The sequence below is a fragment of the Aspergillus glaucus genome (genome assembly GCF_001890805.1).
Source record: "Aspergillus glaucus CBS 516.65 unplaced genomic scaffold ASPGLscaffold_24, whole genome shotgun sequence".
In the NCBI taxonomy this organism is placed as follows: Eukaryota; Fungi; Ascomycota; class Eurotiomycetes; order Eurotiales; family Aspergillaceae; genus Aspergillus; species Aspergillus glaucus.
In genome coordinates, this window is record NW_019170476.1 from 356,636 (window position 1) to 379,936 (window position 23,301).

Genomic DNA, 23,301 nt, shown 5'->3' on the forward strand with positions numbered 1-23,301 from the left:
TGTGGCTGGTATTTAGGGTGTTTCTGAAACGGAGCGTACTCGTATTCGTATTCAGTTAATTGCTGTGATAGTGAGGCAGTGATATCTATACAAGTAACGTAACTAAGCCATCAGGGGCTTAATCTTTCAACAAGGCACCTATATTTCTGTTATTAGCACTCACTACTCCGTACTATGCTTGTGTTTATACACATTCCATATTTGTACAGGTAGACACGTGCTGTCTGCCTAATTCCCAAGGCATATACAACGTCACTTTCCCAAACAGGTAATGATCATCTCCACAGCGGATCGCCCGGAAGCCCCTGATGACCTCCCAGTGCCAAGCCTTTTTTTTCTGCCCGGCGTGACTTTCAGCCTCGTAACCTCGTTTTCCACTTTCTCCCTCTCTTTTTCTCTCTCTTCCTTTTCTCTTGCTCTTATCCTGTCTTGTCCTCTCTTATTTTTCTTGTGCCTGTTCCATCGCTTTCCTTTTTGAGCTTTCCTTGAGACCTGTGTGTTTTTATCCCTCTTCCGGGTACATCAGACGGCACGCTACCCATCATGGGTTTATTATCATCGCGTTTCCTCCGCATCCCGCGGCCAGAGGTATGTTCATGCTTTGGCGGTCAAGCGAAAAATGCCCTATTCGTGCCTGTAAGCTAACGTTCCGGTCGCCTCGTGGCGTCATCCACCGCTAGACCTTCCTTTATGTCATGAGCCTTGAGACTGGTGCTTCTCTCATCACCTTGTCCTTGCTGTTGAATAAAATTAGTGGTCTCTATGGCTTGCTCGCCTTGCTGACCGGCTACCACCTCTCGCCCGTCCAACTGTCCATGTACCTCTACTCCCTGATCGCTCTCGGTGTCGCAACAGTCCTATTCCCGCATATCCGCAAACAATCGCCTCTCCAGTGCCTCGCGCTCGCCTACCTGTACGCCTTTGACAGTCTTGTCAACGCGGCCTACACTGCCGCTTTTGGTGTGACTTGGTTCCTCGTCGTCTCTCAGCATTACGATAATGGCTCCGCGTCGGGCCCCGGAAGTGAGACCATTGCGCAAACCGCCGGCTTCACCAGCCCCAAGTACGATGACACCCAAAGCGGTGCCAGTTACTATTACGCCGAAAGTGCCGCCGGCAGCACCGCTCGATCGGCATCAGATGGTCTTGGCAATGCGGTCACTCAACCAGAGAGTGCCCCGAGCATTTTCTTCATCTGCATGCTGTGGGCGATGCGATTCTACTTCGTTTTCGTGATGCTCGCCTTTGCCCGTCAGACCCTGCGCCTCTATGTCGCCCTTCCCCGTCACACTTCACTTCCGACGCACAGTCGCAACACGTCCATGGCGAGTGTGGGTAGCGTGGCCGACATCGACCGTGAACCCTTTTCGCCGTACAGCCCGGATGGCCAAGGCTGGAAGGGCAAGCTTGGCCGGACCATGATCAGCATCGGTCGCAACTACTGGATGGGTGAAGATGACGATGGTATCTGGATGGTCAACATCGGTCGGAAGTTCCAGAACCGCAACGAGAACACCGAGCTGCCTGGCCCTCTCGAACGGGAGCGCCGTCGCCGATCGGGAACCGGTCCTCCCCAGCCGTCACAGTCTGCGTTTGAAGCCGCGGCTTTGCAACAACCCATTTACGAACATCCTGTTGGCCGGTAGTTGACAGCTCAGGTCTCCATGATGACATTTTATTCCTGGTTAATATTTTCACTTAATTGTTCCTATATATGCCGAGATGATCTAGTATGACTCGGAGAGGGGTGGCAGACAGATTAGCAGGACTGCATCTTCTTCACATACATGCTTCGATGCCTTTTTTGCTTTTGGTTATTTGTCACTTCTGGAAAAAGGCGGGCGTTGGTTATTGATTGATCAACGCAGCCGGTGCTTGGGAGGGCTTGGGGAGGGCATATGCCTTCTAGAACCGATCCGTTCAGATCTGGCATCTGTACATTGATTCTATCATTTGGATTTTATATGGGTCTGGCTATTTGGCGTTTGGAAGGGTTTATCTATTGCATCATGCCGCATGTCATTGTTTTAATATGAATATCGAACATCTGAGTACATTTTGAACATGTCCACCTAGTGATCCTTGCATCTCGCCCGAGTACGTAGCCTGACATACCAGTTGTAACGGCGGATCTACGATTGCATCATCCAGTCCGAATAGTTTCTATGTGCTAATCGCATGCACCAGACTGGCCACAGCAATGGCGTGATGTGTACTCTGTCAGAGGGCTACTGCACCCTTATTTGGCAGTACTCCATGCAGACACCGAGCAATTGCCGTTGCATGTATGATCACATGACTCCCCGCACGGCCGAAAACGGCAATGTTTGCATCTGCGGGCGACGGGGTTTGCATCGATGTCGTGATCGAACGCGGGCCAATCAAATCACTGCTGACCCAATCCCGATGGCGGAGAAGCACCGGCCGCCTTGAACTTTTATGGACTTTTTTTTTCCAATTTTCTTCCCTTTTTCTCCCTCCAGTCGGGGTTTGATTGACTGGAATTAAGAGTACAAGAAGGCACGGGAATTGTTCGATTCACTCCCTTTTCCCCCCTTCTTCTCCCTCGTCTTTTTCTCTTTCTTCTCACTGTATGCGGTGACATCCGTACCCCTCCGTTATATAAGTTCATCCCACCTTCTCTGCGCTGTGTGAAGCGCAGCCAGCAATTGTCAGTATGGCGTCCGTTTCGACTGCCGGTGAAGCAGGTATGACCCCCCCCCTCTTGACAGCTGTCAATGGGCTGTGTCTGTCCGGTGCCAATCGAGTACTAATGAGTGATATCAGTGGCGAGAGTCGCATACTTGACCAGCGATATCGTCCTCTCCGTCCAGCCTGCCCTGCAGACAGACTCGCTGTTCTCCAAGTCGCTCAAGGCTCTCAAGGCCAACAAGACTCAGAATGTCTTGTCCAAGGGTGCTCCGGAGGTATGTGACTCAAACCGGTCCTGTCAATTAGGGCAACGTTAACCTGGTGGTTTTGTATAGATTGTGACCGTGCGGAACAACGAAGACCCTCTCCTCTCGGCTTTCTACCCGCTCCAGAACGGTAGCACCGTTTCTGCCGTCGCCAGCTCCTCGGTTCTCCTCTCCTCAATTACTCACCTCTACCGCCTGGCGAACTACCCCTTGGTCCTCCACGTTGCCCTGGAACCCACTCCGTTCCCCGATTACTCCGTTATCAGCTCGATACGTCAGTGTGGCTTCACCTTCTTGCACTCTGAGACCCTCCAGGAGGCCCAGGACATTGCTCTTACCGCGCATGCCTTGGCTCTCAAGTCTGGCAAGGGTGTTATCCACTTCTTCGACCCCGCCAACTCTACCAACGACGACGCAATCGCCGAGGAGGATGTTGAGGTCGTGAACAAGGTCTTGGATTTTGATGGAAACGCTGCCTCGCACAACCCAGGACTTGGCGCACAGACTCTCTACGCTGATTCCGGCCGTGTGGCTACAGTGGCCGAGAGTGTTGAGGCTCAAGACGCCGCCGCAGGGACATCGACCCTGGAGCAGGCTTCTGCTGCTCAAACACCCGCCAATGGTAGCGCAGACAACTCGTCTGTTGGATCCTCGAGGAGGAATAGCAGCGTTGACAGCCGCGCTTTGAGCAGCTCTGCTGCCACTACTGTTGACGGTGTGAGCGTGCGGCCAGTCAACTCCGCAGACATCTATGCCTACACTACCCAGATTTGGAATGTGCTGTCTGAGACTGTGGGCCGCAAGTACAACGCAATTGAGTACACTGGTCCCGCTGAGGCCAAGTCCGCGATCTTCCTTTTCGGTTCTACCGGGGTGTTTGTGGACGTTCTGTCCAAGGCAGACGCCAACAGCGAGCTTAAGGACCTCGGACTTATCACCGCTCGTCTGTACCGCCCATGGATTGGCAGCTATGTTGCTAACTCGATCCCCGCCTCCGTGGAAAAAATCGCCGTGCTGGAGCAGGCTCGCAAGACGACCCGATGGGGACCTTCGTTCATGGATCTCTTGTCCAGCTTGAACCCCACCACGACCGACCGCCGCTTGCAGATTGTGGGCTTCCGCCTGGGATACGTTGAGCCATCGACTGCCGACCAAGCCCTCCGTGGTGTGGTCCAGAACTTGAACTCCACCTCCCCTATCCAGAACCTCGAGGTTGGAAGCTCCAAGGTCCCGACTCCTGAGACCGCCGTTGAGCAGCCTCGCATCGAGAACGCTTATCAGAAGATCCTGAACCAGCTCTTCGGGGAGCGTCTGTACGTCGCCAACCAGGCTACTTCTAAGCACGCTGGTATTTCCTCCACCATCTCGGCCAGCCCCGAGTACGGGTTTGGTTCGTTGATTGCCCGCATTGAGCACCGCCAGCGCTTCGTCCGTGAAGTCGAGGAAGCTTCCAAGTCCTCGTCTTTCGCCACCGATGTTCCCAAGACTTGGTTGTCCAAGTGGGCTTTGATTGCTAACGACCCGTCCAAGGCTAACAAGCTGGCTGCTGATGTCATTGCTCGTCTGTCTAACGACGGTTCCGCATTGGCGCGCCAGCTTCTCCAGTCCAAGCAGCTCTTCTACGATGAGACTCACTGGCTCATTGGCTCCGACGCCTGGGCGTACGATCTCGGAAACTCGGGTGTCCACCACGTTCTTGCCTCTGGTGCGAATGTCAACATGCTGGTCATCGACTCTCAGCCCTACTCGGAGCGCGCTGCCGCTGACCCCACCCGCCGCAAGAAGGATATCGGTCTGTACGCCATGAACTACGGCAATGCCTACGTTGCTTCCGTCGCTGTCTACAGTGCCTACACCCAGGTCCTTCAGGCTATGGCTGAGGCCGAGAAGTTCGATGGTCCCTCCGTCGTCGTTGCCTACCTCCCCTACAACCAGGAGAACGACTCGGCTCTTACGGTTCTCCAGGAGACCAAGAAGGCTGTTGACCTTGGTTACTGGCCTCTGTACCGCTGGAACCCTAACAATGAGGACACCGCTGAGCCCAAGTTCGCCCTTGACTCGGACCGTATCCGCCGTGAGCTTGAGGAGTTCCTCCGCCGCGACAACCAGCTTACCCAGCTCATGAATCGTCACCCTAAGTTCTCCTCTGTCCTCTCCGAGTCTTATGGTACTGAGGTCCGTGCTCTGCAAAAGCGCAAGGCGAAGGACTCGTACGAAACGCTGCTCGAGGGTCTTTTTGGCGCACCTTTGACGGTCCTCTTCGCTTCGGATAATGGTAACGCACAGAACATCGCCAAGCGTCTTGGAAACCGCGGTCGTGCTCGTGGTCTGAAGACCATCGTTATGGCCATGGACGACTACCCCACTGACGACCTTGCCACGGAGGAGAACATTGTTTTCATCACAAGTACTGCCGGTCAGGGTGAGTTCCCTCAGAACGGCCGTAGCTTGTGGGAGCACGTCAAAAACTCTGGCGACCTGGACCTCTCGTCCATTAACTACTCCGTCTTCGGTCTTGGTGACAGCCACTACTGGCCTCGCAAGGAAGACAAGATCTACTACAACAAGCCTGCTAAAGATTTTGATGCCCGCGTCGCCTTCCTCGGTGGTCGCAAACTGACCGACATCGGTCTTGGTGACGACCAGGACCCCGACGCTTTCCAGACTGGCTACTCCGAATGGGAGCCTCGCCTCTGGCAAGCATTGGGTGTGGACAAGGTCGAGGGTCTTCCTGAGGAGCCCCCACCGTTGACCAATGAGGACATCAAGATCCAGTCCAACTTCCTCCGTGGAACCATCGAGGAGGGTCTCTTGGACGAGACCACTGCTGCTATTTCCGCTAGCGACCAGCAACTGACCAAGTTCCACGGTACCTACATGCAGGATGACCGTGACGTCCGGGACGAGCGCAAGGCTCAGGGTCTCGAGCCAGCCTATAGCTTCATGATCCGTTGCCGTCTCCCCGGTGGTGTCGCGACCCCTACCCAGTGGCTCCAGATGGATGCCATCAGCAGTGCTCACGGTAACGAAACCATGAAGCTCACCACAAGACAAACGTTCCAGTTCCACGGTGTTGTCAAGCGTCACCTCCGTGAGGCTATGCGCGATATCAACAAGGCCCTGATGACCACCATCGCTGCTTGCGGTGATGTCAACCGTAACGTTATGTGCTCTTCGCTCCCCGAGCTCTCTTCTTTCCACCGTGAGACGAACGCTGTTGCGAAGAAGATCAGTGACCACCTCATTCCTGCCACGACTGCTTACCATGAGATCTGGCTGAAGGAAGACGGTGAGAAGAAGGTTCAGGTTGCTGGAGATGCTGTCGTTGACCACGAGCCTCTCTATGGACCTACCTACCTTCCCCGGAAGTTCAAGATCACCATTGCCATTCCTCCACACAACGACACTGATGTCTACGCCCACGATATCGGTCTGATCGCTATCAAGAGTGCCGACGGACACCTTGAAGGTTTCAACCTTCTTGCTGGTGGTGGTATGGGTTCGACTCACAACAACAAGAAGACCTACCCTCAAACCGGTCGCATGTTCGGATATATCCCTGCTGACAAGGCCCACATCGTCTCCGAGAAGATCATGCTCGTCCAGCGTGACCACGGTGATCGCCAGAACCGTAAGCACGCCCGTCTCAAGTACACCATCGACGACATGACCGTCCCCATCTTCAAGGAGAAGGTCGAGGCTCTCCTCCCCGATGGCCTGCGCTTCGAGGAGCCCCGTCCCTTTAAGTTCGCTTCCAACGTTGACACCTTCGGCTGGCAAAAGGATGAGAAGAACTTCAACCACTTCACCTTCTTCATTGAGAACGGTCGTATCGAGGATACCGCGGACTTCCCTATGCGCACTGGTATCCGCGAGCTGGCCAAGCTCAACAAGGGCGAGTTCCGTCTCACCGGTAACCAGCACTTGATCCTCTCCAACATCAAGGACGAAGATCTTCCTGAGATCAAGGATTTGATGGCCAAGCACAAGCTCGACAACACCAACTTCAGCGGTCTGCGTCTTTCTTCCTCCGCCTGTGTTGCCTTCCCCACTTGCGGTCTCGCCATGGCCGAATCCGAGCGTTACCTTCCCGTTCTCGTTTCGAAGCTCGAGTCCACTCTTGAAGAGGTGGGCTTGGGTCGCGAAAGCATTGTCATGCGTATGACCGGTTGCCCGAACGGCTGTGCTCGTCCTTGGTTGGCTGAGGTGGCCTTCGTCGGTAAGGCCTACGGTGCTTACAACATGTACCTTGGTGGTGGCTACCACGGGCAGCGTCTGAACAAGCTGTTCCGCCAGTCCATCAAGGAGGAGGAGATCCTCGATACCTTGAGACCGTTGTTCAAGCGGTACGCCGCTGAGCGGAACACGGACGGCGAGGTGCCCGAGCGTTTCGGTGATTGGGTTATCCGTGCCGGTATCATCAAGGCGACCACCGACGGCATGAACTTCCACGAAGGGGTAAGTGACCTTCACCCTACATTCTAGCTGCGAACATCTTACTAACAGTGATAACAGATTCCTGAGGATGACGAGGAATAAACGAGGGTATTAAAAATAGCTTGGACGATTTCTTGAAAATTTACGACTCCATCACGCATTTGCAGTTGAATTGAAGCTTCCATCTTGATGTATAACGCTGTTTACTAAAAATGTTCATGTTTCATCTTTTGTGTTTTTGTTGCAATGAGCTCAGCTTTGTTGGTTGATTTTGGCGTTTTGTATATACCGTGGCCGCAAAGGCCTAATGGCGAATGCTAGATGCATGCATACATTACTGCTAATCTCTTGTTGTCTACTGTATGATGTTGATTTAACACTGTTCGTACATTGTACTGTCCGCACAGCACTCCTCAATAGCACTCCGTGTCCCAGTAAGCTCTGTCGTCCGTTCTCAGGGACAGTTCAATCCAGCCGCTTCAGACGGACACAAACATGTCAATCAAGCCCTATCGATAGCGTCCCATTCCTACAATTCCAAAGCAAAAAGAAAAGCAAAAAGAAATTGGCGCTGCCCGGAATCGAACCGGGGCTGGCGCGGCCACAACGCGACGTCATACCACTAGACCACAGCACCTTGTTGTTGTATGATTTTAGGTGCAGATAATTATATGCTAGTAATTTGATAATATGCCAATGTTGATAAACTTGCTTCACAATTCATCGTGGCGTTTGATGCATTCATCTGTATATTATTTTTGAATCTAGGTTCTCTGTCGGATGAGCAGGATCGGAAAAAATATGCATGTGTTGAGTCGATAGGTGCGGTTGGTGCTTTGTTATATATCTCCGGGCCCTAGTTACCTATAGAACAGGAAGAGACCACCAGGTCAAACACACCAATACCCGTTCATCTCCCAAAGACCGGAAGCCACAGTGAACATTGTACATAAAACAACGCGGACCAAAATGATATATGCAACCGTTCTAATACCCATGCATTTACACAATAAGTCAAGCAAAAAAATAAACCACTCATTCCGCCGCCGGACTACCCTCTTGCTGCTTCTTCCGATTCTGCTTCATCGCCCACCCGGTCAATTCCGGATGCGCCGGATCAATACGCGGTGCGCTCATCTGATCCAAGTAGTCTTCACCCTCAACAGCGGACTGTAACTGCGGGAGGGTCTCTATCTCCTGATTGATCATGCACCCTTCGTATGTTTGCCATGATTCCCCGGTCTTGGATAGTTAGCACTGCAAAGCGTTACGGAGAGTGTGGGAAGACAAACCTCCGCATCAACCCATTCATACGCATTCCACTTCTCATCTTGCATCTTCTTCAGAAGCTCCAGGTTGCCTGCAACCATGGCAACTTCTCCGTCCTCGCCGGCGGCCTTGATCTTAACATCAATGGTCCGGGCTTCGTTTTCGGCGGCGCGTTCCTCCTCGCCTTCTTTCCGGGCTTTGCCTCTCCCCTTCGTAGGAACCTCATCCAAGGCATCGAGATGGTGTAATTGCGGATGTAACTGAACCACAGCGGACACAGGAGAAAGATGCAAATCCTCTACAGTCATTAGCCAGTCATCCAGCAAACATCCCTAGGAAAAGGGCGACATACTCCCCCGAAATGCACCAAGCATATAAACCGGATCCCCATCCTCCGGCGTCTTAATCCTCCCACCAAGCGTCTGAAGCCTCAACAACGAAGCCGTCTCCTCCGTATCACCATCCTTCTTCATCCCTCCCATCTCCACATCCCCGTCCTCCATCTTAACCTTCCCACCACCACCGCCACCAGCACTCCCCCCACAGAAACCCCCGGCCATACCATACGCACCCCCTTCCCTCGCACTCCGACTCTTCTTTATCGCATCCCCATACCGTAACCCCTTCCCGACATCGTAATTCACTCGCGTGCTGATCGGAACATCGACCTCAACGAGCCCCGTTTGCGGCTTTAGACGGAGCGCGGTGGGTTTCTGGCCATGGCGGTCGTCGTAGGCTTGGTTGGCGGGTCGGTCGAGGTATTGCAGGACGTAGCGCGAGATTTCGGAGTCTGTGAGGTAGACGTCGTAGGATGCGATGACGGGGTCGGAGTCTGCGTTTGTGGCCATGGTGGATTCGTTGCTTATCCTGTAGAAAATGTAATATGGGGTATTTCGAGAAGTATTTTCTATTTCATGAAGACAAAAAGTAGATTTATGAAAATTAAAGCAATGAAGCTGGCATGCAATTTTTTGTCAGAGCAATTGGCGTATCGCTTGATAAGAAAATTGGCGGCAGAATGGTGTGCACCGCCTTCTAATTCCGAATGTCCCCTCCTAGGGCTACGCTACGGTCATAATCCAGCAATTAGACTGGCCATAACCAGGTAATTTATAAAGAAAAAATATATCGTGTGCTATTACATTATATCAGCGCTCATTACTTGAGCAAAAAAAAGGAAGCTTTTGGAAGAAAGGACAAGAACCAAAAAAAAAAAAAATTTTCAAAATAAAAAATAAATGGCGCTGCCCGGAATCGAACCGGGGCTGGCGCGGCCACAACGCGACGTCATACCACTAGACCACAGCACCTTTGCTTGTAAGATATTCTGCATTATTTGCTATATAAGCAAATACTAGCCATACTTGGTCACCCTCCGAGCTACAAGCACGTGCGGAGGTATTTCATAGCAAACCAGCAACCATGAATAGGTTTTCATATAGTTAAACACCCAGTATCAATTGGTTATCCATCGAAATCAATCGAAATAGCATTGTTCCACCAATTGCCATACAGACTGGTTGCCAACTCGCCACCTTCAATTGCGAACAGCAAATCAGGCCTCTGATAAGTAATGCACGTGATCTCACGTGTGCTATCAGCGGAGATCGGGGCCTGATAATTTTTCTCTTCCGCTTCCTGTTGTCTCGTCGTCGCCATCCCATCTTTCTCTTCCTGCTCATTTTTATTTTCCTTTTGTCCTAATAGTCGGTGCGGGGAAGGGCTGTAGGACGGCTAGTCACACAATCCCTCTCATCTTTTGACCACGTCTGAGAGCCATTGTTCGGATGGTCAAACTTCGCTAGTATTGGGCTCCTGTACCCATTTTGCATCTCTGATAATCTCCTCGCATACCATCAATTTATATTCTATCTTCCGATAATAATTTACGATATCCTACACCCGTTATTCGTTTCCAATCGCATATCATGTTGTCACAAGTCGTTCGTCAGAAAAATGCCTTGTCCCACCTCCGACACTCGACTGGCCGCCGGGCGTTGCCATCTCTGGCCCCATTGCGGCTTCATTCGCAGTCAAACCGACCCCTCGCCTTAGAGCGTTCTCGCCGGCCGTCTCTTCAGTTGAACCGGAACCTCGCCACCACTACGGACCAGACCGCAATCGACAATGGATCGTCCTATGTCCCTCTCGACGACTCATACGCAGGAAACGACGAGAAATCATCACAATGGGACCATCTATTCTCGCCACGAGCACAGGGCTTCGACAATTCCTCGTTGATCATCATCGACGATCTTTTGACGACAAAGCCCAAGTCTCTTCGGAAGGTCAAGGGTATCGGTGGTGATGAGGATGAGATGATGGCAAACCTAGATATGTCCCTGAAAGTCGGCCGGTTTGACCGAGCCGCCACATTGATCAGTCGAATGGGCAACAACTATCCGGTTGGGTCACCGGAATTCCTCGCTCTCCACAACCGTTATCTCGAGGAAATGGTCACCAATATGATCGTGACGAGGCAGCACAACATGGTTTTACCCATGCAGAGGTGGTTCGAGTTAGATATGCCCAACGGAAAGGTTCAACCCGACGCCAAGACCTACGCTATTATGATACGCATGGCGCTGCGTATGTTGCACGGCTCGAAACGCGATAGATCTGTGCGCAGATATTGGGAATTTGCCAAGAGGGATAGCGTTGAGGACCAGGTTTTGGCTGTGCCCATTCTTTCGGAATTGGAGCTTGGTGAACTTTCAGAGGTGAGTTTTATTGTGTGTACTTGTTTGGATCGAACGAATACTGATAGTTCTCCGAAACTAGATTTGCTCCTCCGATCTCCAACGCATGTCAATTGATAGCATAGATCAATCACAGAAGGATTTGGATGCGGAGATCGAAGAAATCGCCGAGGTCATGCCCGTTGCACAAAAAGGTCTTGGTCTCGCTTCATTGAAACAATCGCTTTCGTCGTTTGCGAAGACCCCCAAAGACCCTATCACAGAAGGAGAAGCAGAGAAAGACCCTATCTTAGAAGGAGAAGCAGAGGAAGACGTGGAGCTAATCAAACAGATCAGGCAGCGGCAGATTGAAGCGGATTCTATCCAGTCTGCTCTGGAGCGTTGGCGCCGCGAGTTCAGTGAAAGGCAAAAGGCAGGTATCGATACCACCGGTGGCGGGACACGATTGGGCTCCGTCATGAACCAATGGCATACCGATCTCGTAGCCAGACTCAGGGAGGAAATCAGTCTTATCGACGAGGCGGAGAACAACCCGATTCGCACTCGTGCCCAGAAAGAGCGAGCCGAGTATGGTGTCTTCCTGCGGAGCTTGGATCCCGATCGCCTAGCCGCCCTTACTATCCTTGCCGTGATCTCCGTTTTTAGTCGAGTCGGTATGGACAGAGGCATCAAACTTTCAGCAATTGTCTCAACAATCGGAAAAGACCTCCAGGATGAGTTAATTGCGGAAACCGCCCTGAAGAAAAATTTAGGGGCAGATGCCAGACGTATCAAGGCGCTGAAGCAGATCCTCTCCGATCGTAAACGAAAGGATGGTCGGGGTCGGTGGCAATATCTGGTCCAGAGCCTCCTACAAGAGGACCAAACTCTCGTTTGGCCTCCAAGGGTATCGGTGAAGGTCGGAGCTGTCTTGATGAGTTTGTTTTTCGAAGTCGGAAAGGCACCTGTTACGGTGGAGGATCCAGAGACTAAGAAGCGAGTGGTTACTTTGCAACCGGCTTTCCAACACGTGTATCAGATCACCTGGGGCAAACGCTCCGGATTGATCCATCTCCACCCTGAGATTGTGAAGCTCGTCGCTAAAGAACCAGCCGCCGACCTTTTGGGCCGGACATTGCCCATGGTGTGCAAACCCAAGCCCTGGCAGGGAGCGAATGATGGTGGATATTATGTCTATCGGAGCAGTCTGGTGCGCTCAACCCCGGGTGAGAAGTTGCAGCCGGCTTATATCAAAGCTGTCATCGAAACCCACGGTATTGCAGAAGTCCGCGAGGGCTTAGACACTCTTGGAAGCACAGGATGGGCTATTAACCGGGATGTTTTCAATGTCATGCTCGAGGCGTGGAACTCCGGTGAAGCTGTCGCCAACATTGCCCCCTTGGAACCCAAATTTGGTATTCCGCCGAAACCATCCCCGGAAGATGGCTACCAAGCTGAGAAGGAATGGAACACCATCATGCGTGAAATCGAGAACAAAAGATCTGGTTTCCATTCGATGCGGTGCTTCCAGAACTTCCAAATGGAAGTTGCCCGTTCCTACTTGAACGAAACGTTCTATCTTCCTCATAACATGGATTTCCGTGGACGTGCTTACCCCCTTCCTCCCTATCTCAACCAGATGGGCGCCGACAACTGCAGAGGACTTCTCCTCTTCGCAGATGCAAAGCCACTGGGTGAGACTGGTCTGAGGTGGTTGAAGATTCAACTTGCAAACTTGTATGGTTTTGACAAGGCTAGTCTTTCGGAACGTGAGAAATTCGCCATGGATAACCTCGACAACGTCTTTGATTCTGCGGATAACGGCTTGCATGGAAAGCGTTGGTGGCTTGAGGCAGAGGACCCGTGGCAATGTCTAGCGGCCTGCTGTGAACTGCGAAATGCCCTTCGCTCTCCTGACCCCACCCAGTATCCTTCACGCATCCCGATCCACCAGGATGGTTCTTGTAACGGATTGCAACACTATGCAGCACTTGGTGGTGACAGCGTTGGCGCCCGACAAGTCAACCTGGAACCTTCTGACCGCCCGTCCGATGTTTACACCGGTGTCGCCGAATACGTCAAGGAAGCAGTCGCTCGTGAAGCAGCAGGGGGTGACCCAATTGCGCAAATGCTGGATGGAAGAATCACCAGAAAGGTTGTCAAGCAAACGGTTATGACAAACGTGTATGGTGTGACTTTCATGGGTGCCATGATGCAGGTCCGCAAGCAGCTTGTCGACCACTACCCCGATCTTAGCCACTTGGAAAAGCGACAGGGTGCGCTTTACATTGCCCGGAAGATCTTCGAAGCTTTGGGAGCTATGTTCCAAGGTGCCCACGAGATTCAGTACTGGCTTGGTGACTGTGCGACTCGTATCACGCAGTCCTTGTCTCCCGAACAGATCGATGATATTGCGAAGATCGCCCTGTCGCCAGACGAAGCCTCCGAAGAAGCGAAGCCCAAGTCGAAGGATCCCACCGAGAAGTTCCGATCGACCGTGATCTGGACAACCCCGCTGGGCCTTCCTGTCGTCCAACCATACCGGGTGCGCAAGTCGCGCCGTGTCGAAACCAGTCTGCAGGATGTCAGCATCGTCGACAGCAACTCGGAGGATGTTGTGTCCAAGCGGAAGCAGCTCCAGGCATTTCCGCCAAACTTCATCCACTCGCTCGATGCCACCCACATGATTCTCTCCGCCAACGCCTGCCGCCGGGCCGGACTGACCTTCTCGGCCGTGCACGATTCCTTCTGGACCCACGCGAGCGATGTCGACTCGATGAACACGATCCTCCGCGACTCCTTCGTGCGCATGCATTCCGACGACGTTATCGCCAGACTCCACGCTGAGTTCAACGTCCGCTACAGCAACAACATCTTCATGGCCCGGGTAGAAGCTACCAGCAAGATCGGAAAGGCCGTCAAGACGATGCGGAAGAAGAGAAACTCCAAGGTCACGGAGCTGCTAGACGAGCACAAGAGACAGAAGCTGCTCAAGTCGGACGATCCAGAGCAGCAGGCCCGCGGCCGCGAAATGGTCACTCCCGCCAGCCTGTTCGAGGAAATGAGCTGCGGCCACGATGACTTGAGAATCCTGAGCTCGCTGGGTGAAAACGCCGTCGGCCACGTCCCGGAGGACATCGAAGCCGCTGAGCGTAAGATGTCAAACCAAGTGGACACGCAGGATCCCGCCATCGCTACCCTCTTCCAAGACATCGACCCGACAATGGGCAATGGTGAGAAGAACGCCGACGACGCGGAGGGCAAGGAAGCCGAAGCCATCCCAGAAACCGATGCTTCGTACTTCGGTGAGGCCGTGGAGGGCGAAGTCAAAGAAGAAGTCAAGGAGCAGCCGAAGAAGAAGAAGGCGAAGCCTCCGACTGTGTGGCTCTGGCTTCCGGTGCGGTTCCGCGATGTTCCTCACAAGGGATCGTGGGATATCACTCGTATTCGGGACAGCGAGTATTTCTTCTCTTAAAAATCTTTCCTTCTTATTGTTGTTTGGAGCATTGGTACGGCGTTGGATGGTTTGCAAAAAAGCCACCGAACAAAAGCATTTATTTGAAATGTGGGCGTTGTTTTTTTCTCGCTTTGTATATCTATACCCTGTTGATTTATAAACCCCCTCTCCGTGTTTTCGGATTCATAAATCTGGATGGATATTTCTTCTCTGTATATTATTTGATGTCAATTGGAAAGAAGGAGGGATGGTATCATGGATGAATGGATCATGGCATGTACGAATAGACGTTTAGAATTGGATATGTTTCATTTACTCTTGTGAATACAGCAAACAGTAGGAACATCAGGATTTGATAAACATGTTCAGTGCAGTCTGTAATAATGCTGGGCTATGCATGCAAACTTTTCAGGTAAAGATATATACTAACAGGTATCCCTCGACCAACAGAAATGGATACTCAATGGTAATGAAGAACGAAAAACCAAAACAACCCAAAACCAGTCTAACGCCTCATCCCTTCCTATTCCCACCCTTTGCCCTGCTACGAGTTACCCTGGTGGACTGGGGCTCTTCATCTTCCTCTTCCACCGGCCCTGCAGGTGTTTCTGGGCTCGAGTCATTCGCAGCGACCATAACCGCCTCAGTAGCGTCTCCAACTGGCGAGTGGTTGTCCGCATCGGTCTTAGCCACGGGTTCCCAAGTGGACTCTCCTGCGCTGAATTGGGAGTTGCGGATGTTCGCGAGAACCTTTGTCGCTTCGCTCTCCTCGCCGTTCCATGTTCCGCAGCCTCCGCATCGCCAGCGACCTAGTTCTTCCAGAGTCCGGACGCCGGGTGGTGCCTGGCCGTTGACGAGTCGACATGCGCGGCAGATCAATGCTACCCGGTTCTTGGGTTGTGTTTCGTCTTCTCCTAAGAGGACATCCAAGAGCCGGTCGTACCAGTGGGATTGTTCGATATATTGGGAGGATCTCGGGAAGGCATTCGGGGCAAATCCAGGCTCATCGACGGGTTGTCGTGGTAGCGGAGGTTGAGGAGGGGTCTGAGGAAAGGGTTGAGGCTGGTTTTGCGCTCCGTACGGAGACGGTGGGGATGGGTTGGGAGGCGATTGTACTGGAGTTACAGGTCGTCGAATATTGGCTGTCGGCGGCGGAGCCAGTCCTGTGCGTGCTACCGGTGGTTGTTGTTGTTGTTGTTGTTGTTGTTGTTGTTGCGCTGTCGACGGTTTACGCTGGGCCTCCAACAACTTGCGCTTCTCGTCGTCGCCCTTTGACGGTGACGGTTTAGGGGACTCCCCGCCATACTTCTCAAGCAATTGTTGGGTCGAGTTGTATTTGGTGGCCGCTTTAAGTTTCTCGATGGTAACGTCTCGTTGTTTATTCAAATCGTCCAGATGTTGTTGCGTCTTGGAGATGCGGTAGTCGAAGAATCGGCTGGCCAATGTCCTAACGACGTAGATCCTGCACAAGTCAGCGTTGGGATCCACAAAAAGGTTATGTTTTGCATCAATGGGTTCCGTACAAAACCGGCCCGCCAGAAACAGCAGAATATTCAACGATCCCCCAATTCTGCCAGCCAAGGACGAGAGCTAAGATGATCGAGTAGAAGAGGTATGCGAAGGTGGTGTAGAGTGTCCAGAGAGCTTTGAAACGACGGGCATTTTGGCGGTGGGTGTCTAAACGCGCGGTTGTATCGTTGATCTTGGTCGAAAGAGCGGCGAGTGTCTTCTCGAAGTGCGCTGGGGAGTTGTCCTCACCCTGGTTTGAGACATGTGAGTTTTCAACCCGTACTTCGTACACCACCAACTAAAGGGATAGAGCAACGTACCTTCCAAGGCCAGAGAGACACCATGGCCTAGTTGAGCTTCAGACAGAAATACTTAACGCAAGAGCATATCTCAAATAGAGAGAAAAAGTGAAGTGTCAAAAGTGTTAGGCATGTCAGGCAGCTGGATGTGTTGTCGCTCCTTCGCCAAAACGTCACGGGAGGGACAGCGCAACACGTGCCGCCTTCCTCTTTGGGAATAGTCTATGTACCTCATCTTGATCTCCTCTTTTCTTGTTTTCTCAAACTATCGAGAAAAAAGCTGCTAGCAAATCTGCGCATGCTCTACAAGTACTCCGTACTAATTGAGACAGCTACATGAACCCCTGGATATGGATGCAGTTGGCTTAAACACCAAATAACGCCCTATAAGAACCGATGGCATAATTTGTTACTGCCTCTTTGTCGCCATCGGGCGCTCCCGGGTGGATGTCCATCCACGAGGCAATCCCCTATGTGAACAAGGATCTGGCTGTGGTACCGTTCTAAATGACACTTGCACATAACTCGGGATGCTAGAGCTAGCTCGCCATCAACCTCCCCGGAAGGCCTCCGGGCCTCCGACCTAACATCGACGCTAGTTTCTGTGACCTATTATTGGATTTCGGACCTTGATTTTGGCAACTGGACGGAAGCGGCCCTGAAAGTCCGGGACCACCATGAGCCCATGAAGATCAGCATCGGCGCAGGCAAAGAACAGTCCCCGAACGGGCTTGGCCGGACCGAAAGAGGAAACCGAAGAAAAAGTCCCTCGGGCTGATGTATTTTTGTCTTCGATTCTCTTTGTTTGTGATCTACGGACCGTGGTGTCCTTTTTTCAGATGACCCTATCAGAACAAGAGCCAAAGCATGGATCGCCAATAAGCTTCTCCCCACGGCCTGTCTTTGGAAAATCATTTTGCTGACTTGAACTGCTGTGTAACGTGCTGAATTGGACAGGCTCACTCGTTGGTATGCTCATCGTGCCGGAAAATCGACAATCGGCATCTCTTTCTCAGCGTTTTTTTTATATAGTACTGGGTAGATCATGAATATCATGAGAGAAAGCCGATTCCCCGCCATGGCGCCTGAGCAAACATCTCATGAAAGAGAGGATACAAAAGCCGTCTCTTTTCATTCATGGTTGCATTGCGGCGTATGGTAGAGTTACACCTAATTTGGTTGGCTTCCTCTAGCGCCCGTCAAATCCAACGAACTGTTGGCTAAATGAACTCTACTCCTATCGGCATTGAAAAAATATAACGCTCTCAGATCCATCACATCATACAAGAGATGTCAATCTACCGTGGTCATTGACGCTAGGGAGCTTCTGGACACTCGAAACCGCTTTTTTCTTTTAAGCTTTCGCAACAACAATGAAAACAAATCCACGCGAGCTGAACTGAAATGATCGTACCTTCTTTTATTGGCCATCCTCGAGACGTGATCCGATTCCACGCGACATATTGTCTTGTTCCATGGGGTCGTGAAGTCTGTGCTCTCTGTTTGAATCCGAGGGGCTTCAGGGATCATAGCCCTGGTACGAATATAACAATTGCTCGCATCTGCTGCTTCTGGTCCTTCTGTTCTCTCACTTTATGCCTTTTTACTTCTCTTTTCCACTGCATCCTATGTCCTGATAAATCGTCACAATGAAAGAGCCAGTGTTGTCACGACCGACCACCGAAGCCGGACTCTGTCTAATGGTGGCCTTCTTTGCCGTTGCAGGCTACAATGCATTGGAGATATTCTTTTCGATCTTTGAAATGTTCAAACGTCGCCGTGGACTATACTTTTGGAGTATGCTAGCAGCAACATGGGGTATCCCCCTCAACGTCACTTTCAGCATAACCTCCATTTTCGCCTTAATTCCCGTCATTCCTTCCGTCATTGGCTATCTGCTGGGGTACTATCTTATGAGTGTTTCTCCATTGATTGTTCTTTACTCTCGGTTACACTTTGTCATCTCAAATCCTCGAAGGCTTCGATGGATCCTATATGGCATCATCGCCCTCTCCTCCGTTATAATTGTTACCATGACAATCTTCATCTCTTGCCAAGTTGCGGGTCTCCCACACTTTAAAAACTACCGACTCATCTGCTGGAACGTCACAATGACCTGTCTCTGTGTGACCGAGGTATCCCTATCTGGGGTATACATTCGAGAAACAATCGTGAATCTGAAGCCTGTGTTGAGGATTAAGGGTCGGGAAGGGAGGAAACTGATATTGCACTTGGTCGCCCTCTATATCTGTGTCATAATCCTCCTTGGCATCTTTCTGATACTCATTTACACAAAACATTACGTCCCTGTGCTCGGCTACCATAGCTTCGTCTACAGTATCAAGCTCAAGACAGAGTTTGCAATCCTCAACAAATTGATCTGCTTGGTCAAGACCTCTACCGATAGCCTTGAGACCCCACAACCGCCGACGCCAGACGCTCTGCGTAACGTCCGACTAAACGGGTGTCAATCGATTTTGAACCAGACACCGCAACGAGACTCGGACAGCTCAACGTCAGAATGGAACTCGAAGCACGATATTGAAACCGTACAGAAACGAAGTTGTGGCGAGGATGAGCCTGATGTTATTGTACCGACGCCTCCCCGAGTTTTATCATCAGATCATTTGATTACAGGCACGGAGCGAGTTTAAGCTTTTACATGGTCATGATATTCTGTACATAGAGCTAGTATCTAGTATAGATGTACACCACTGCATATAGATGTTTCTTCCTTCTTTAGTTCATTTCACTTCCGGTCATATAATTTATCTATAGCATATTACCCATTCACCACTGGCATTTTTTGCTCTTCACTCACTTCGGGCTCGTGCGATCTCTCTACGACTTCATATTCTCAGTCAGGCGTCAACACTCCCCAGAATACTGATTCTACCCTCGAACACGAATAAAAAGAATCATCAGCGCCCATATTCCTACGGAAGAGAACGACAGATTGATTGAGTACCCGGTCTTCAACCCTCAATTAACAACTTATTTGCATTATTTTATATTGTGCAAATGTCACTCAACTACGTGCGCTCTTCATTGCTTATCTATTGTTTTGCTTTTCGCATAGTTCTTTTGTACACCCTTCATTTTGTAGGCATATATGTATCCGAAACGGAATGTCTTCTCTTCTCATAGCTATACAAAACATTCTAGATAGCTGATTTTTTTATGCGATTACCTTCGCCTCCGGATACGTCAATAGACTATCCATGGTACGCTGAGTTGCCTATGAATACCGTCATTCATTTAGTAGACATCAAACATTCCTTCTTTCGCGGTCCGATAGAAATGGCCTGGTTCCCACTACAATCATATGTATTTAGAACTTTCAACTGTGTCATTTCACAGTGATCCAATATGTCCGAATCAATTTCAAGCAAAGGTTGGCAAATTGCAGAATGGGTCTTCGATGTTCTCTTTGGAGCACAACATGGATCCCAGAACCCTGTGAAATTGCTAGACAAATGCATGTTACTTGAGCTGCCAACAGAGATTCTCCTGCAGATATTCTCCTACCTCCCATTACCAAGCCAGGTGTGCTTAGTCCTCAGTTCAAAGACACTCCATCGGACTTTCGGTTCAGTGCTTGCATCAAAGGAATTACGCTTCTCTCAGATGCCTCGCAATGGACGAACATACGTTGTTACTGAGGAGTATAATTTGCGAATGGCCCTTCTCATCAAGCTTCAAAATGTGAGGTGGGTATGCTGTGGGTGCTGTCAGAAGCTGCATCCACGCAGAGAGTTCTCAGCATATCAGCGGAAAGATTGTCGCCCGTGGGAAAGAATCTGCTCAGAGTGGGCTGGTATAGTTGACCTATATCCCTGCATTTCATTGACGCTTCGAGAGAGAGCACGCATTGTGGAGCACCTGAAAGTATCAGAAGACACTAGTCTGAATTTGATCAAAAGGGGCGTGTTGGCGAGAGATTCTCATGGACAGCGCCTCCTACATCAATGTAAAGCTTACTCACGCATTCAGATTGAGATGAAACTTTGCCTTACAGAGAGTGAGCAGCTCACTGTCACTACCTGCTATGAAGGACCAAACATTATCGCCTTACCATCAAGGGAAGTGGATTACCAAATGCTAATATGCTGCTCAAAAACCTGGCTTGACGCCATGATCCCTCGGGACAAGCCTTCCTGGAGCTGTCTCAACTGTCATGCACGAATAAAAAATCTGTCAAGTCCCCAGTCAAATGCGGCCATAGCCCACGTTGTCCGATTTCTAGGATGAGGAAAATGGTTTTGCAGTTGCAAGTCCCATCAGTTTGAACAGCTGTGGGATAAACAGTGTCGACGCTTGAGCGACTACATTCCCACTTCTGGTTACTGACAAAAGCCCGGTTTGATATTGTACTCGGAATTAATATCAATGGAAAGTATTGTGCCCGAAGATATTCGGAGCCCATAACCATGTTTTTTTGCTCATTCACTGCTACAATCTTCTGCCCCTCACTTGTATTTATACAGCGGGATTTCCACACGATCTTTCCACTACTCCAGTCGGACATCAACCCGAGAACACTTCAATCTCTCAAATACAGAGACAGAGAATCTTCCCATACTCATTTTATTACAACAGAAGCAACAGAAGCTTGAATAAATGCTGACCATAGAGTCAGTCGTCTATTGACAGACCAGCGAGACCAACATGAGACAACCGTCAACCGTCATATTTCGAAACATACCACCTACGGCAATACGCAATAAAACTGTGAAATGACCTGCCATGTGACTCATCACGGATTCACCTTTCGAGAAATTCCACGTTAGCTCGACTGCAATCGCTAGCCGGGCTCGATGGCAAAACTTGGCCACAGAAGCCTTTGCTCTCGTCTCCTTACTGGAAACGGATGAATGGACGGAACTATAGGATTGAAGATCTCGTCCTGGATGAGACGAATCCGCATGGTGCAATCTAGATTCTTTCCAAATTAGAAGTCTTGAATTTTCTACCGTTATAACAGAAGTGGTCAGCCGCGTCTCGAGCCGCCTATTTTCCTCTCATGCTCAGCAACACATGCTGCTATCGACTGTCCCGGCTTGTCGGCACAAGTGTCCCCCCTGCTTATTGAACCAGCGCTATTTACCCTTCATAAACCGTCCAAGATCCTCGAAATATCGAACCATGACGAGAGGCCAAGACCAAAAGTTTGCCTTCCCGTTCATACGCCTAAGATTCGGCGGCTTTGTCATGCTAATGGACATCGAAACGGGAATAACAAGTCTCCATCGTCAAAATGACCGAAAACTTCCACTCGAAATTGGGCAATTTCACCGGTGCATATGCCACGCGGTTTGTGAAAAAACAACTATGCACTTCCACAAGCAACCCCTCCTCCTTATGTCGGGTTTTATCCAGATTCAGCTAGAGCAGGAGCATTATTTACGCTTCCGTGAATCGAAATTTAGCCAGGAAGAGAACACAGACAAGTTCTTCATAGCTGCAATTCTACATGAGACAGCTAGGACAAGATATCACTGAAATTAGACTTGTTCCCATTGAGTTCAAGCCACTAAAGCGAGAACCGATTCCCTGGAGAGATTTACTTTTGCCTACGTCTGGTCTTGGAACTTGGAATCGCTCAATTGTGAAAAAAAATGGCTCGATGCCCAGTATGGATTCGGTCTCCACGCAGACTTTGAACCGTTCGACAACTAGTAAGCTTGATATATCGACTTCCTTGACAACGTAACCGGATGAGAATTGACTTCTGATCAATAGAAGAGGTCTATGGTCCGCTTGACCCACCATATTATTGAGACATTCCCTTGAAATCTTGGACAAGAGGGACGAAATAGGACTTACCAACTTAACGCAATCGTTTGCAGAGAGATTTGTGAGCTGGATTTACTGTGTTACGATGACGCACTTGTAACCAAGAAATGGTTTACTACAAGAGACGGGAGATTCTCATTAATGTCCTCAATACGACTCACAACATAATCTGCCCAATCAAGCTCCTACTGACCAGAGCCCTAAAGACAGAGCAACTCTCGGATGTCGCTGCCAACGCGCAAGCCAGATATCGCGAAGACCGGGAAATTGGTCTTTTCATCAGTATCTTGGAGATGTTTGAGTCTGTCATCTTGCGTCAACTTCTATACTGTTTAACTCATCATTTATAATAGGCTCAATTGTAGATAAAATTCATTTAGACATCAATCCAATGGGGTATATGTTCGAGTACTATCGTGCAAAGCCCATATCAATATGAACCCCCAACACCACTGTCAGACACATAGAAAAAACGCCGGGTATCGTATGCTTCAAATGCGTATATCAAAACACCAAAAAGAAAGGACAGCAAAAAAAAAAAAAAAAAAAAGAAAAGAAAAGAAAAGAAAAGAAAAGAAAACTAAGCCTTCCTAGGGGCAAACCAGCCCCCCTTTTCCCATTCACCGGGACGATAAGTAGTACTATTCCGGGCCTCATCTTCCTGGAGGCCCTGCAGGAAGATATTCAACCGTTTGAAATCGATAGGTTTCATGATCCAACCGTCGAAACCGGTTTCGATGTATGTTGGTGCATCTTTTTCAAGTAGAGACGCAGAAACCGCAAAGATGGGCACCTGGCCGTTTAGCTTTGTGATTTCGGATAGCGAGCCTTTGGGTGTTTCATTTTCGAATTCGCGGATTAGTCGTGTTGATTGCATACCGTCGACGATGGGCATCTGTTGCTGTTAGCTTCATTCTAGGTAGTAAACCATAACGGGG

General features: G+C 50.3%; 8 protein-coding genes and 2 non-coding genes across 10 annotated transcripts in view; 5 read left to right on the plus strand and 5 right to left on the minus strand.

The window, feature by feature from the left end:
- Positions 1-543: 543 nt before the first annotated feature.
- ASPGLDRAFT_39126 (inositol phosphorylceramide synthase regulatory subunit KEI1) lies at positions 544-1,646 on the plus strand (the record flags this gene model as incomplete). Its single annotated transcript, XM_022545033.1, has 2 exons — positions 544-588; positions 681-1,646. 2 exons carry the CDS (start codon positions 544-546, stop codon positions 1,644-1,646), a joined length of 1,011 nt encoding a protein of 336 aa, XP_022397136.1.
- Positions 1,647-2,481: 835 nt separating this feature from the next.
- Positions 2,482-7,927, plus strand: ASPGLDRAFT_51661 (sulfite reductase (NADPH) subunit beta). Its single transcript, XM_022547578.1, has 4 exons — positions 2,482-2,708; positions 2,788-2,927; positions 2,988-7,376; positions 7,434-7,927. The coding sequence occupies exons 1-4, from the start codon at positions 2,678-2,680 to the stop codon at positions 7,455-7,457; spliced, it is 4,584 nt and encodes a 1,527-aa protein (XP_022397137.1). The 5' UTR covers positions 2,482-2,677; the 3' UTR covers positions 7,458-7,927.
- ASPGLDRAFT_t149 lies at positions 7,922-7,992 on the minus strand. Its single transcript has one exon. It is a non-coding gene; the product is annotated as a tRNA-His (tRNA).
- Positions 7,993-8,082: 90 nt separating this feature from the next.
- Positions 8,083-9,580, minus strand: ASPGLDRAFT_51662 (uncharacterized protein). Its single transcript, XM_022547579.1, has 3 exons — positions 8,977-9,580; positions 8,648-8,922; positions 8,083-8,597 (listed from the first exon to the last, which is right to left on the minus strand). The coding sequence occupies exons 1-3, from the start codon at positions 9,470-9,472 to the stop codon at positions 8,391-8,393; spliced, it is 978 nt and encodes a 325-aa protein (XP_022397138.1). The 5' UTR covers positions 9,473-9,580; the 3' UTR covers positions 8,083-8,390.
- Positions 9,581-9,863: 283 nt separating this feature from the next.
- ASPGLDRAFT_t148 lies at positions 9,864-9,934 on the minus strand. The gene has a single exon. It is a non-coding gene; the product is annotated as a tRNA-His (tRNA).
- A 519-nt stretch (positions 9,935-10,453) lies between these two features.
- ASPGLDRAFT_874663 (DNA-directed RNA polymerase) lies at positions 10,454-14,949 on the plus strand. The gene is made up of 2 exons (XM_022550422.1): positions 10,454-11,344; positions 11,406-14,949. Exons 1-2 carry the CDS (start codon positions 10,553-10,555, stop codon positions 14,775-14,777), a joined length of 4,164 nt encoding a protein of 1,387 aa, XP_022397139.1. The 5' UTR covers positions 10,454-10,552; the 3' UTR covers positions 14,778-14,949.
- Positions 14,950-15,272: 323 nt separating this feature from the next.
- On the minus strand, positions 15,273-16,612 carry ASPGLDRAFT_134879 (uncharacterized protein; the record flags this gene model as incomplete). Its single annotated transcript, XM_022541328.1, has 3 exons — positions 15,273-16,221; positions 16,283-16,518; positions 16,589-16,612. The coding sequence occupies 3 exons, from the start codon at positions 16,610-16,612 to the stop codon at positions 15,273-15,275; spliced, it is 1,209 nt and encodes a 402-aa protein (XP_022397140.1).
- Positions 16,613-18,264: 1,652 nt separating this feature from the next.
- On the plus strand, positions 18,265-18,975 carry ASPGLDRAFT_113732 (uncharacterized protein; the record flags this gene model as incomplete). The annotated part of the gene is made up of 1 exon (XM_022539614.1): positions 18,265-18,975. A coding segment is annotated over one exon (711 nt), but the record flags the coding sequence as incomplete, so codon positions are not given.
- A 961-nt stretch (positions 18,976-19,936) lies between these two features.
- On the plus strand, positions 19,937-20,818 carry ASPGLDRAFT_1502653 (F-box protein; the record flags this gene model as incomplete). The annotated part of the gene is made up of 1 exon (XM_022542124.1): positions 19,937-20,818. One exon carries the CDS (start codon positions 19,937-19,939, stop codon positions 20,816-20,818), a length of 882 nt encoding a protein of 293 aa, XP_022397142.1.
- A 2,117-nt stretch (positions 20,819-22,935) lies between these two features.
- The window catches only part of fphA (putative sensor histidine kinase/response regulator), a 4,216-nt gene continuing 3,850 nt past the window's right edge, over positions 22,936-23,301 (minus strand). The window contains exon 3 of the mRNA XM_022549875.1: positions 22,936-23,258. Within this exon, the coding sequence (XP_022397143.1) occupies positions 22,944-23,258 (315 nt within the window). The 3' untranslated portion in view covers positions 22,936-22,943. The remainder of the gene's footprint in view (positions 23,259-23,301) is intronic.

Excerpts from the sequence above, each read along its gene's own strand:
- ASPGLDRAFT_51662 (XM_022547579.1), bottom strand. The coding sequence starts at position 9,472 with ATGGCCACAAACGCAGACTCCGACCCCGTCATCGCATCCTACGACGTC. Across the intron at positions 8,923-8,976 it reads GCTTGGTGCATTTCGGGGGA|AGGATTTGCATCTTTCTCCT; the intron begins GTATGTCGCCCT and ends TAATGACTGTAG. Across the intron at positions 8,598-8,647 it reads ATGAATGGGTTGATGCGGAG|ACCGGGGAATCATGGCAAAC; the intron begins GTTTGTCTTCCC and ends TAACTATCCAAG.
- ASPGLDRAFT_51661 (XM_022547578.1), top strand. The coding sequence starts at position 2,678 with ATGGCGTCCGTTTCGACTGCCGGTGAAGCAG. Across the intron at positions 2,709-2,787 it reads TTCGACTGCCGGTGAAGCAG|TGGCGAGAGTCGCATACTTG; the intron begins GTATGACCCCCC and ends GAGTGATATCAG. Across the intron at positions 7,377-7,433 it reads GCATGAACTTCCACGAAGGG|ATTCCTGAGGATGACGAGGA; the intron begins GTAAGTGACCTT and ends CAGTGATAACAG.
- ASPGLDRAFT_874663 (XM_022550422.1), top strand. The coding sequence starts at position 10,553 with ATGTTGTCACAAGTCGTTCGTCAGAAAAATGCCTTGTCCCACCTCCGA. Across the intron at positions 11,345-11,405 it reads AGCTTGGTGAACTTTCAGAG|ATTTGCTCCTCCGATCTCCA; the intron begins GTGAGTTTTATT and ends CTCCGAAACTAG.